The following is a 13,716-nucleotide window of genomic DNA, read 5'->3' as shown; positions in this document are numbered from 1 at the left end:
CTCCACGCAGGAAGCCCGTCGCAGGACTCGATCCTGGGTCTCCAGGATCACACCCCAGGCTGCAGGCGGCGCCAAACCACTGCGCCACCGGGGCTGCCCTGTAAGATTTTATTTATTTGCACATGTGAGCTGGAAAAGGAGAGGGAGAGAGTCTCAAGCAGACTCTGCACTGAGTGCGCAGAGCCTAAGGTGGGGCTCAGTTGCACGACCCTGAGATCATGATCTGAGCCAAAACTAGGATTCGGACACTTAACTAACTGAGCCACTCAGGCACCTCTATGTACCACAACTTCTTTATCCATTCATAAGTCAGTAGACACTTGGGCTGTTTCCATAATTTGGCTATTGTATATAATGCTGCTACAAACATAGGGGTGCATATATCCCTTTTAGTATTTTTGTAGTATTTTGGTAAATACCTAGTAGTGCAATTGCTGGATTGTAGGGTAGTTTTATTTTTAACTTTTTAAGGAACCTTCCTACTGTTTTCCACAGTAGCTGTGCCAGTGTGCATTCCTCCAACAGCACAAGGGGGTTCCCTTTCTCCACATCCTCATCAACACCAAACACTGTGTTTCTTCTGTTGTTGATTTTAGCCATTCTGACAGGTTATACTTCACTGTGCTTTTGAATTGCATTTCCCTGATGATAAGTGATATTGAACATCTTTTCATATATCTGTTAGCTATCTGCATGTCTGCTTTAGAAAATTGTCTATTCATATCTTCTCTCCATTTTTAAATTGGATTTTTTTTGTGTGTTTTGGGTGTTAAGTTTTATAAAGTCTTTATATATTTTGAATACTAACCCTTTATGAGATATGTCATGTGCAAATATCTTCTCCCATTCCATAGGTTGCCTTTTAGTTTTGTTGTTTCCTTTGCTGTATAGAAGCTTTTTATTTTTATATAGTCCCAATAGTTTATTTTTGTGTTTATTTCCCTTGCCTCAGGACACACTTCTAGAAACAAGTTGCTATGGCCAATGTCAAAGAAGTTACAGCCTGAGTTTTAGGAATTGTATGATTTCAGGTCTCACATTTAGTCTTTAATCCATTTTGAACTTATTTTTGTGCATAGTGTTAGAAAGTGTCCAATTTTATTCTTTTTCATATTGCTGTCCAGTTTTCCCAACACCATTTGTTGAAGAGACATTCTTTTTCTCCTTGATTATTCTTTCTTACTTTGTCAAAGATTAATTGACTATAAAATTATGGATTCATTTCTGGGTTTTCTTTTCCTTTCCATTGATGCGTGTGTCTCTTTTTGTGCCAGTGCCATACTGTTTGGGTCACTACAGCTCTGTAATACAACTTCATGTTTGGAATTGTGATACCTCGAGCTTTGCTTTTCTTTTTCAAGATTGCTTTGGCTATTTGGGGTCTTTTGTGGTTCCATACAAATTTTAGGACTGTTTTAGTTCTGTGAAAAATGCTGTTGGTATTTTGATAGGATTGCATTAAATGTGTAGATTGCTTTGGGTAGTACAGTTATTTTAACAATATTTGTTCTTCCAATCCATGAGCATGGAATGTCTTTTCTTAATGTGATCTTGAATTTCTTTCATAAGTGTTTTATAATTTTCAGAGTATAGGTCTTTCATCTTTTTGGTTAGGTTTATTACTTGGGATCTTACTCTTTTATTGCAATTGTAAGTGGGATTCTTAATTTCTCTTTCTGCAGCTTCTTTATTGGTATAATATAAATGCAACAGATTTCTGTACATTGATTTTCCTACCCTGTGAGTTTACTGAATTCATTTATCATTTTTAGCAGTTTTTTGGTGGAGTTTTTCTGGTTTTCTATGCATAGTATCATGTCATCAGCAAATAATGAAAGTTTTACTTCTTCCTTACCAATTTAGATGCCTTTTGGTGCGTCTAGGACATCCAAAACTATGTGGCTAGGACTGATGGATGTGGCTAGGACTTGCAGTACTATGTTGAATAAAAGCAGTGAAAGTGGATATTCCTGTCTTGTTTCTGACTTTAGGGGAAAAGCTCAAAAGCTCTTAGGTTTTTCCCATTTAGGAGAATGTTGTTGACTGTGAGCTTTTCATATATGGCCTTTATTTTGTTGAGGTATGTTCCCTCTAAACCTACTTTGTTGAAGGTTTTATCTTGAATGGATTTTGTCAGTTGCCTTTTCTGCATGTATTGAAATGATCTGATCATATGGTTCTTATCCTTTCTTTTATTAATGTGATATGTCGCATGGGTTGATTAGTAAATATTGAATCACCCATGCAACCCAGGGATAAATTCCATAGATTCAGTTTGCTGGTATTTTGTTGAGGATTTCTACGTCTATGTTCATCAGAGATATTGGCCTATAGTTCTCTTTTTTTATGACATCTTTATCTGGTTTTGCTATTGGGTAACACTGACCTCAAAGAATTTGGAAGTTTTCCTTTCTTTTCTATTTTTTTGGAATAGTTTGAGAAGAATAGGTATTAACTTTTCTTTAAATGTTTGGTAGAATTCATCTATGAAGCCATCTGGTCCTGGACTTTTGTTTGTTGGGAGCTTTTTGATTACTGATTCAATTTCTTTGCTGATTATTGGTCTGTTCAAATGTTCTGTTTCAGTTTTGGTAATTTATTTGTGTCTTGGGGTTTATCCATTTCTTCTAGGTTGTCCAATTTGTTGGCATGTGGTGATTTTTCATAATATTCTCTTAAAATCGTTTGTAGTTCTGTGGTGTTAGTTGTTATTTCTCCTCTTTCATTTGTGATTTTATTTGGGTACTTTCTCTTTTCTTTTTGATGAGTCTGGCTAGATGTTTATCAATTTTCTGAATTTTTTTAAAGAACCAGCTCCTGGTTTTATTGATCTCTTCTATTTTTGTTTTGTTTTGTTTTAGCTTCTATATCATTTATTTCCTCTCTAATCTTTATTATTTCCTTCCATCTGCAGGCATAAGGCATCATTCATTCTTCTCTTTTTAGCTCCATTAGATGGTTGTTTGAGAATTTTCTTGTTTCTTGAAGTGGGACTTTATTACTATATACTACCCTCTCAGAACAGCTTCTCCTGCATCCCAATTGTGGACCATTGTATTTTCATTTGTTTCCATGTGTTTTTATATTTATTCTTTGATGTTCTTGTTGACCCATTCATCGCTTAGTGTCATGTTGTTTAACCTCTGTGTATTTTTTTCCAGATTTTTGCTTGTGGCTGGCCTCTAGTTTCCTACTGTTGTAATCAGAAAAGGTGCATGGTATGACTTTGATCTTCTTGAATTTGATAAGGCCTGTTTTGTGTCCTAATATGTGATATATTCCAGAGAATGTTCCATGTACACTTGAAAAGAATGTGTATTCTGTTGTTTTAGGATGTGATGTTCCGAAGGTATCTGTTAAGTCCATCTGGTCCAGTGAGTCATTCAAAGGCATTGTTTCTTTGTTGACTTTCTGTGTAGATGATCTGCCCATTGATGTATGTGGGGTGTTAAAGTCCCCTACCATTGTTGTCTTATTATCAATTAGTTCCTTTATGTTTGTTATGAGCTATTTTATGAATTTGAGTGCTCCTGTGTTGGGTTACATAAATATTTACAGTTGTTATATCTTCTTATTGAATTGTCTCCTTTATTATTATATAGTGTCCTTCTTTGTCTTTTGTCACAGTCTTCGTTTTAATGCCTCGTTTTTTTGTTATAAGTATTGCTGCTCTGGCTTTCTTTTGACAACCATTTGCATGATAAGTATTCCTCTATCCTCTAACTTTCAATCTGGTGGTATTTTTAGGTCTAAAATGAGTGCCTTGTAGCAGCATATAGTTGGGTCTAATTTTTTCATCCCTTCTGATACCCTGTGTCTTTTGATTGGAGTGTTTAGTCCATTTACATTCAACATAGTTATTGATAGATATGTATTTATTGCCATTTTATTACTTGTTTTATCATTTCTGGAAATTTTCTTTGATCCTTTCTTGTCTTTCATGTTTTGCTGATTTTCTTTAGTGATATGTTTGGATTTCTTTCTCTTTATTCTTTGCATGTTTATTAGTGATTTTTCTTATATGCTTACCATTAGGTTTGTATATAACCTTTTCTGCATATAACAATGTACATTAAGTTGATGTTCATTTAAGTTGAATCTTTTTTTTTTTTTTTTAAGATTTTATTTATTCACGAGAGACAGAGACAGAGGTGGAGACACAGGCAGAGAGAGAAGCAGACTTCCTGTGAGGAACCTGATGTGGGACTCGATCCTGGGACCCCCTGGTCACACCCTGAGCCAAAGGCAGATGCTCAACCACTGAGCCACCCAGGTGTCCCAGCTTGAATCTATTCTTTTCTGCTTTCCTTCCTACATTTTGGATATATGTTATTTTATATCTTTTTTTTGTGTGTGTGTGTGTGTGTGTGTGAGAGAGAGAGAGAGAGAGAGAGACTTTCTTGACTGATTTTTTACATAAACATTCAGTTTTATTCCTTTTGTTTCCTACCTTTATACTGTCACTTTTGGTTTCTTGTTTCCACTCAGAGTCCCTTTTAATATTTTTTTACTGGTTTACTGGTCATGAACTTTTAGTTTTTGCTTGTCTGGGAAATAGTCACGCCTGCTATTGCAAATGATGACCCTCCTGGATAGAGTTCTTGGATGTAGTTTTTCCCATTTAGCAGTCATTATATCTTGCCTCTCTCTTCTGGCTTACAAAGTTTCTGTTGAAAAATCTGATAACCGTATAGGTATTCTTTTGTAAGTTACTGATTTCTTTTGTCTTGCTTATAAGATTTTTGATCACTATAGTTTGCAAATTTAATTACAATATGTCTTGGTGTGGGTCTGCTTTTGTTGATTTTGATGGGGATTTTCTGTGCCTTCTAGATCTGAATATCTGTTTCTTTCCCCAGATTATGGAAGTTTTCAGCATTATTTCTTCAAATAAATTTTCTGCCACCTTTCCTCTTTTCTCCTTCTGAGACTCTTATAATAAAAATAAGTTATAAAAATAATAATAATAATGTTACTATGTTTGATGGAGTCACTGAATTCCCTAAATCTATTCTCATTTTGCATGATTTTCTTTTCAGCTTCATCACTTTCTGTTATTTTGTTTTACTAGGTCATTAATTTGTCCCTCTTCTTCTTCCAGTCTGCTGTTCATTGTATCAAGTGTGTTTCTAATCCCATTTATTGCACTTTTCATCTCTTATTCTTTTTTAACTCTTTTATCTCTGTGGTAGGTGTCTCATTGATTTTTCCATTCTTTTCTCAAGTCCAGTGAATATCCCTATGATTATTGCTTTAGAATGTTCTTCAGGCATGTTAATTATATATTTCACTTAGATATTCTCATTTTGTCTAGTCTCTGCCTGCTTCTTTGTGTTAGAAAAGCCAGTTATTTTTCCTGCTTCCAAAAGTAATGGCTTTATGAAGAAGACATCACGTAGTGCCCAGGCTCTGTCACTTCAGGAAGTGTCTCTGATGTGTGCTGTGTGCACTCTGTTGTGTTTTGGTTGGTCTATCCTTCTGGCTAGTCCTCTACAGAGGCTCTCCTTGCCTGCTGGGTTCATTGTTTCATCCCTGGCCTGAATATGGCAAGTTTTAACTAGGTGTCCTCTGGTCTGCTTGTGAAATGAGACCTGTCACCACCTCCACCGGAACTGAGGTCTTGCAAAACCTTCTGGTTGGAAGATGTGGTATGGGAAGGAGTTTGTGCTGCTGTTGTAGGGGAGGGGCCTGCCATGCTAGGACTGAAGAATGCTTGGCTGAGAAGGGCAGTCACCTGGCCCCAGAGGACAGGAAGGTGAGATTTAGTGTAAACAAGTTAGACAGCCAGTGTCCTGCTGTAGTGCTTCCCTGCAGGTGGCTCTATGTTTATACTGAGGGGCAGGGGAGGGAAATGGCTCCTTTGTCCCTGGATTGGTGTCTCTGTGAATACTGCCTCCCAGGGATATACTCTGAGAAGAGCAAATAATCTCCACACTGTGTCCCCAGGCATTCTTCAGATCACTGTTTCCAGGCTATCTGTCCTTAGGTTGTGTGCCTGCTTTCTTTCTAAGAGCAGCCCCAATGCCTCGGGATGCTCCCAGATTCCAGCCCACTGACACTTGAAACTCCTAGGGTTTAATCTCCTCTGGTTGCAGGAATTCACAAAATTCGGCCCCTCTTCCTTTCCAAGCCAGTAGCTATGGGAAATGTTCTCCTTTTGCATTTCCCTTTGTGCCCCTCTCTCTTTTGCCTTTCTATGTGACCGTGGCTCCCTCCCCTCCACAACAGCCAGCATCTGTTTCCCCACTGACTATGTCTCTGTATTTCCTACCTACTTCATTGTGAACTCTTCCCTACCTTTAGTTGTAGAGTTTGTTTTGCTAGTCTTTGGGTTAGTTTCTGGGAATATTTAGGATGATTTAATAGTTATTTCATGTATTTGTGGAGTGAGGAGAGCCTAGGGTATTCCTACTCTGCTGCCATCTTTCTCCTTTCAGCATTTTGAATGTACCATGCCACTCTCTTCTTGCTGGCCAAGTTTCTGCTGAAAGAGCTGCTGATGGGGTAGGGGGGGTCCCTTGTAAGTAAAAGTAACTGTCTTCTTTTGCTGCTTTAAAAATTCTCTTTGTTGCTAGTTTTTGCCATTTTAATTACAAGGAGGCGTGGACCTCCTTGGGTTGAATTTTCTCTGTGCCTCCTAGATCTGGATTTCTGTTTCTTTCCTCAGGTTTGGGGATTTTTCAGCTATTAGCTCTTCAGATAAAATTCCTGCCTCCTTCTCTCTTTTCCTTTTGTGATTCATACATTGTGAATGTTATTATGCTTGAATAATATTATTCAATTTCTTATTGAATTCTGAATATTATTATTGCTGAATTCCTTATGTCTATTCTCATTTTGTATTTTTGTTTTCTCTTACCTGTTCAGCTTGGTTGCTTTTTATTACAATGCCCCCCGGATTAATGATTGATGTTTCTGTTTCCTCTGGTCTACTATTTATTCCATCTACTGTATTTTTCATTTCATTTATTGAGCTCTTCATCTCTGATTCTTTTTTTTTCTATCTCTTTGTTAAGGATCTCACTGATGTTCTCCACTGCCCTCAAGTCCAATGAGTATCTTTATGATCATTAGCTTAAGTTCTCTATCAGGCTTTTTTCTTATATCCATTTTGTTTAGGTCTCTTGCTGTGGTTTTATCATGTTCTTTCATTTGGGATATATTTGTTTTCTCATTTTGTTTACCTCTCTGTATCTGTTTTTGTGTATTAGGAAAGTCTGCTGTGTCTCCTGCTCTTGAAAGAAATGGCCTTAAGAAGAATAGGTCCTGTAGTGCCCTACATGCAGTGTCCACTGTTCACCAGAACCAGGCTCTTCAGAGAGTGTCTCCTTTTTGTGTTACATGCATCCTACTATTGTGTCTTGGCTGCTTTTGCCCTAAGTTCATTTATCTGCAGAGGCTATCTTTTCTCTTTGCCTGTTGTAGACATCATTTGGTCCCCAGCCAGGATGAGGTGCACAGTTTTAACAAGGTGAGTGCAGGTCTGCTTGTGAAATGAGACCTGCTGCTGCTGTGAGGATCAAGGCCCCATAAAACTCACAGGTGGGATGACATGGTGTTGGTAAAAGTTTTGCAGGTCTACTGGGAACAGGGACTGAGGCAAAAAGTGACTAAGAAGGGCAGATCTGCTAATACACAGGTGGGTGGGGCTTGGTGTGAGCAAGTTAGGTACTACTGACTGCTGGCCCTGTGCTGACTGCTGCAGGCTCCCACAGGTGGCCTTGTGTTTATGCTGGGGGTGGGGGAGGGAGAGGTGCCTGCCAGCTCCTTTGTTCCTGATGAGGTTTTCCTGTGATCCCTACCCCTCCAGGACTTCTCTGAGATGAGTAAATAATTGTCCCTCTCATTTGTCCCTGGAGTTTTTCAAATTGCTGCTTCTGAGCTATATATCCACAGGCTGTTTGTCAGGCTGTCTCTTTAAGGCAAGGACTCAGCTTTCTATCACTCTCCAGGCTCTTCTAGAACTAAGCCCACATATTTTAAAAATTACATCCTTTAAGTCTCTCTGGTTTTTAGAACTCAAAAAATTTGGCCCCTCTGGCTTTCAGTGCCAAATGCTGCGGGAGTTTGTTTTTCCTGTGTAGGCTCCCCAGTGTGATAGTCATTCTTGCTTTTCTCTGGGCTGGTGTCTCCCTCCTTACTGTTGATGGTTGTGGTCCATTTTGCTCTCCACTATGTCTCCTCCTTTCCTGCCCTCTTTGATGTGGCTTCCTCTTTACCTTTAGTTGTGGAGTTTGTTCTGCCATTCTTTGGGTCTTTTTCTGGGTTATTTATACTGATGTGAGTGTTACCTAGTTGTAACCATGGGATGAAGTGAGCTTAGAGTCCTCTTACTCTACCATCTTCCCATCTTTCTCTCTAATCTTTGACATTTTAATTATTATGTGTCATGGTATGGACCTCTTTGATTTCATCTATTTAAGAACTCTCTGGGCTTCCTAGCCTGGATGTCTGTTTCCATTGTTAGGCTATGGATGTTTTTAGCTACTACACCTTCAAATAAGTTTTCTGCCTCCCCCACCCCCTTCTCCTTCCAGGACCTCTATAATGCAAATATTTGTTCACTTGATGTTGTCCAGGAGATCCCTTAAGTTATCCTCATTTTTAAAAATATTTTCTTGTTGCTCTTCACCTTGGGTGTTCTCCATTACCCTGTCTCCCAGATTGTTGATCTGTTCTGTATTCTCTAATCACTGTTGATTCTAATTTTTTTAAATCTCATTTAGTACATTCTTCAACTCGTTCTTTTTTATATTTTCTCTTTGTTGAAGGTGTCAGTGCATTAATCTACTTTTCAGTCTGATGAGCATCTTTATGTTAGTATTTTAAACAATTTATCAAGTGGATTATCTTCATTTCATTTAGGTTTTTCCCATGGTTTTATCTTGTTCTTTCATTTGAAGCATATTCCTCCCTCTCATGTTACTTGGCTTTCTGTGTTTGTTTCTATGAAATAGGCAGAACAGCTGTTTCTCTTATTAAACTCGAAGGTGTGGCCTTATGTAGGGATACCCCCTGTGTTGTCTGTGTGTACCTGTTGACTTTGGCAGGCTGACTGGAGCTTTGGTTAAATGGAAGTCCCAGAGCACTCCATGCTGGGGCTGTCCTGGTGGCATGGCCAGAGCATTAGTTTGTATAGACCAGGGTATTACTGGGGCTCTGGTTGCAGATGGCACCCTGACTGGAAAGTTGAAGCTGAAGTGAGTGAGGCTCAGGGCTCTTTGGACTGAGGGTACCTTGGCAGGACAGCTAGAGCTGAAGTGGGTGCAAGGCAGGATGTCTCACTGATCTCTGCAGAGTGTACCCTGGCAGGAGAGCTGAAACTGAAGTAGATGCAAGTCAGGGTGTCGCAAGGTACTCCCTTCAGGGAGTTCCCTGGTTGAACAGCTGGAGCTGAGGTGGAGGTAGGCCTGGGGGTCCTTGCACTGTGCTTGGAATGCCCTGGCAAGTCATCTTGAATCATGGTATGGGTCTCAATGTCCCAGGGCCCTTTAAGCCTGTGTCATGCTGGCGAGGTGGCTGGAGCTGTAGTGAGTACGGGCCAGAGTGTCCTGGTGTGCACCAACATTGGGGCCTGCTGTGGTGGGACTGGTGGGGCTGGTGTGGGCTAGGGGCCCCAGGCTTACTATGGCATTCAGACCCTGCTTCTATCTCTGCTATCAAGGCAGAGTGGGAATGTGAACTGTGCAGCTTGTCAGCCCTTCTGATTCAGAGAGAATTCCAACAGGTGCCCTGCTGTTTGGGGATTCTCATGGTGGTTCCTTTATGTTCTAGTTGCCCCTTTAAACTTTGGCTTTTTTTCTATGCCTAGGGCAGATGAATCTGCTCATGCTCCCTCAGTAGTTAGTTCCTTCCCACTGAGGTTCATAACATCAGGAATGGGGATTCCCTTTGTTACCATGTCTCTGTGCTCTTGCTGTTCTCTGTGTGGTCTCTCCATCTTTTCTTGTGCAGAAGCTGTTCAGTCAGCCCTCAGTTCTTATTCAGGAATGACTGCTATATAAATAGGTGTAGATTTGGTAGGTCTGTGGAGGAGGTGAGTTTAGGGTCTTATGTTGTCATCTTGGGCTGAAGTCTTGGAAAATTTACAATTTCAATGAAGTTCGATTTACCTACTTTTTATTTTTTTGTTTGTGCTTAAATTTTTTGCTGATTCTTTTGAGAACTAGCAAGGATTTAGAGCCTCAGAAAATGAGTAGTTGATTTATAGACTTTAAGTTTACTTCTGAAATTATTTGAGTAAGAGATCATTGCCAGTGAACCTCAAAATTTTGAGAAGATGTTTTAGAAAAGACCAAGAATGTCACTAGAACAGTTTCCTACCCTGGTGTGTTTGATACAAATGAACTCTCAGCCCCTTGGCATACCATGAAGTTCACTGATACCTAACTCAGGTGCTTGCATGTGGTGAGAGTATGAAATCATGTATTGTTTTCTTGTCCCTATTTAATTTTATTCCAGAGAAAAACCCAAAGGACAAGATGGCCTCTTCTTGGGCCACTAGACTTTGGCAGAGTACCTATAGAGGACTGATTGGATTTCTTGTCATCCCAGAATTCCTGGATATGAGCCTCAACTCAAAGCATTCTTTAGTAAAATATATTTAGGGCTATGACATCACAGAGCCCTATGCCCATTTGAAGTTTGACTCTTAACTCAACATTCCTGCCACATGTCATCCAGCATCTACTCAGTCACCTTCAGTGACAAGATACTCATTATCTTTCAGAGGTCCCATTTTCATCTGACAGTGTTCTTGTGAGGATTAAAATGTATAAGGAACTTAGTATAGTGTCTAAAAATACATGATGGTTCTTACTGTTTCTTTTCTTTCCTTTTTTTCTTTCCTTTTTTCATTCATGAGAAACACAGAGAGAGAATCAGAGACATAGGCAGAGAGAGAAGCAGGCTTCATGCAGGGAGCCCAATGTGGGACTCGATTCCAGGACTCCAGGATTACGCCCTGGGCCGAAGGCAGGTGCTTAACCGCTGAGCCACCCAGGCGTCCTGGTTCTTACTGTTTGTTGAAAAGTTTCTCCTTTGTTGAGTTAAAAATCTCTCTTTCTGGAGCTAATCTCATTTAATCCTACCTCTTATGACCTCATAGAACAGTTCTTTCAAAACATAGCCTTCAAATATTAAAGAATTATTATATAAGCTAAATAGCCTTAGTTCTTTGGATCTTTCTTCTGTAACTTTTTTGTTTTTAAGTTCTTCTACTTGCTTGTTAGTGGCTGCAGTGGTTCCCAACCCTTTCTGCCCATCAAAATTGTCTGAGGGACTTTTACTAAGTACCAATACCTGATTTTGTAGGTCTAGTATGGGACACAAATATACATTTTTAAAGAGCACCCGAGGGATCCCTGGGTGGCTCAGCGGTTTAGTGCTTCGGCCCAGGGCCTGATCCTGGAGTCCCGGGATCGAGTCCCGCATCGGGCTCCCTGCATGGAGCCTGCTTCTCCCTCTGCCTGTGTCTCTGCCTCTCTCTCTCTGTCTCTCATGAATAAATAAATAAAATCTTAAAAAAAAAAAAATAAAGAGCATCCGAGTTGATTCCGACATATGCAGTTTGGAACCTGCAGCTCTCTAACCTATTGAGAGAGAAATCAGAGTGTTAAGTGTTAAGGAGAGGATGCTGTGACTGGCTAACCTGGTCCTGTTACTGTGACATTCTGTTACTGATATTTACCCTCCTATGTATATGCCACCTTCCTTCTAGTCCCTCCCAGAGCACTCCGGCACTGGCTCTAGAAGCAGCATATATTTCAGGCTCAGCATCCTGTGAGCACATGAGCTCTGTCTAAACTAAGTTCCTATTCAACTTTGTCTTGCAGTGAGAGCTTATAAGAAAATTGTTGAATTGAGACACCTGCTGGATATTGCTGAGAGCAACTATAAACACTTGGGAGGGATAACAGAAGAAGATCTAAAGCAGAAGAAAGAACAGCTCGAGTCTGAAAAGTAATGTCTTCAAAACTCTAATGGTTTGTTTTAGTTACCTTTCTAAATGCCATGTGAAGGTTTGTTGACGAACAACTTGTTTTTCCATCCTTAACAAAGAATATAAGGTTCTATCCAGTTTTCCTCTTAAGCCCCTAGATGGAGAAGGTGTTAATATCAGTTTTAGTTGTGGTAAAATACACATTAACACAAAACGAATCATCATAACCATTTTTAAGTGTATAATTCAGTAGTGTTAAGTACTTGCATACTTTAGTACAACTAATCTCCTGAACTTTTTTAAAAAAATATTTCATTAATTTATTTGAGAGAGAGAGAGAGAGAGCGAGAGCAAGAATGAGAGAGCACAAGCAGGGGGAGCAGCAGAGGGAGAGGGAAAGCAGACTCCCCACTGAGCAGGGAGCCTGATGAGGGACTCAATCCCAGAACCCTGAGATCATGACCTGAGCTGCAGGCAGATGCTTTAACTAACTGAGCACCCAAGCACCCCTCCTGAACTCTTTTCATCTTGTAAAATTGAAGCTCTATAGAGTTAGACTTTAAAAAAGAAATTATTTTTAATAGCGAGCAAGAGATAGCATGAGCAGAGGCAGAGGGAGAGGGAGGATATCAAGCAGACTTACTGCTAAGCATGGAGCCCGACATGGGGCTCCATTCCAGAACCTCAGGGTCATGATCTGAGCCAAAATCAAGAGTTGGATGCTCAACCGATTGAAGCACCCAGGTGCCCCAAGCCTTTTTTTTTTTTTTTTAAATCACTTTGAGCTTTTCAACCAATAGTCTATAACCATTCCTATCAAATTGAGCTTACTCACAAATCTGAGACCCAGTCCTGTGCTCCTTGATCGTCATGCCCAGAGAATGCTGTCGTGTCTAAATGCAGTGAGTAGTTGCACAGCTGCCCTCATCTGTCACTTTCTGCACCCCGAATTGCCTCCCTGCATATTTGGTACTATTCCAAGTAATGGCTATTGGAATAGAGGATGCCTCATGTTTATTTCCTCCTACCACCTCTCTGCTTTCCAGAGTGGACAGGGAACAAAGGGAGACAGGACAGGAGACTTCTGGTTTAATCAGAACATGGATCTGTAAAGAGCAACACACATGGACTTTCTGCTTTGCTTGAGTCTCTTTCCCTCATACCCTCAGAAGCTCTTCCACCCTTTTCTGAATGTAGCTTTAGAGGTCTGGTAAATATATTCACCTTAGTAATGTCTAAATCTTTGATAAGGATTAATGTGTTACTCTTCCCTATGGTACCCTTCCCTATGGTACTTTAAATTTTGGTTTCCTTTGCTTCTCTTCTCAGGTAGATTAGTACTTCTATGGCTCTTGTATTACTTCTGAGCACTAATTGTGTACTAGGCATTAGATAAGCTGCAAAGGATAATATGTTATCTTTTGCATTCTTCACAGTGCCATGAACTATGTTAACTAAATGAATGGGAAACCAAGACTTACTACAGAGGTGAAGTGAGTTGCATGAAGTCATAAGGGGAGGAGGAAGGGTGGGAGGTGAAGCCAGAATTTGAGCTTGAGTTTGATTTCAAACCTGTTATCTAAGATGATTATGATATTTGCATTTCACTGTGAAATGGTTATACTATTGATGTGATTTTGAACCAAATCAATTTTGATTTAATTTTTTTTCCAAGATTGCTTTAGTCTTTGTGCCAGGTTGTCCTTTCATGTCAGCTGAGATTATAGTGTGTCTTCTGAGTGAGTTTAATGCATCTCTAGCATTGATTCTCCACT

The 13,716-nt window shown here is 39.8% G+C and overlaps 1 protein-coding gene across 8 annotated transcripts in view; it reads left to right on the top strand.

Moving 5' to 3' along the window:
- ANKRD42 (ankyrin repeat domain 42) overlaps nt 1-13,716 on the top strand; it is an 88,861-nt gene that overhangs the window by 50,238 nt on the left and 24,907 nt on the right. For 7 of the 8 annotated variants that reach the window (XM_035704217.2, XM_025419480.3, XM_025419482.3 and 4 more), the window contains one exon: nt 11,835-11,961. In XM_035704217.2, coding sequence (XP_035560110.1) covers nt 11,835-11,961 — 127 coding nt within the window. Of the gene's footprint in view, nt 1-11,834; nt 11,985-13,716 lie in introns of all 8 variants that reach the window. The other variant, XM_025419483.3, reaches the window with a different exon arrangement.

This window comes from Canis lupus, chromosome 21, assembly GCF_003254725.2.
Source record: "Canis lupus dingo isolate Sandy chromosome 21, ASM325472v2, whole genome shotgun sequence".
Classification (NCBI taxonomy): Eukaryota; Metazoa; Chordata; class Mammalia; order Carnivora; family Canidae; genus Canis; species Canis lupus.
The sequence above is the reverse complement of the archived record's forward strand: the minus strand, read 5'-3'. Positions and strand labels throughout refer to the sequence as shown.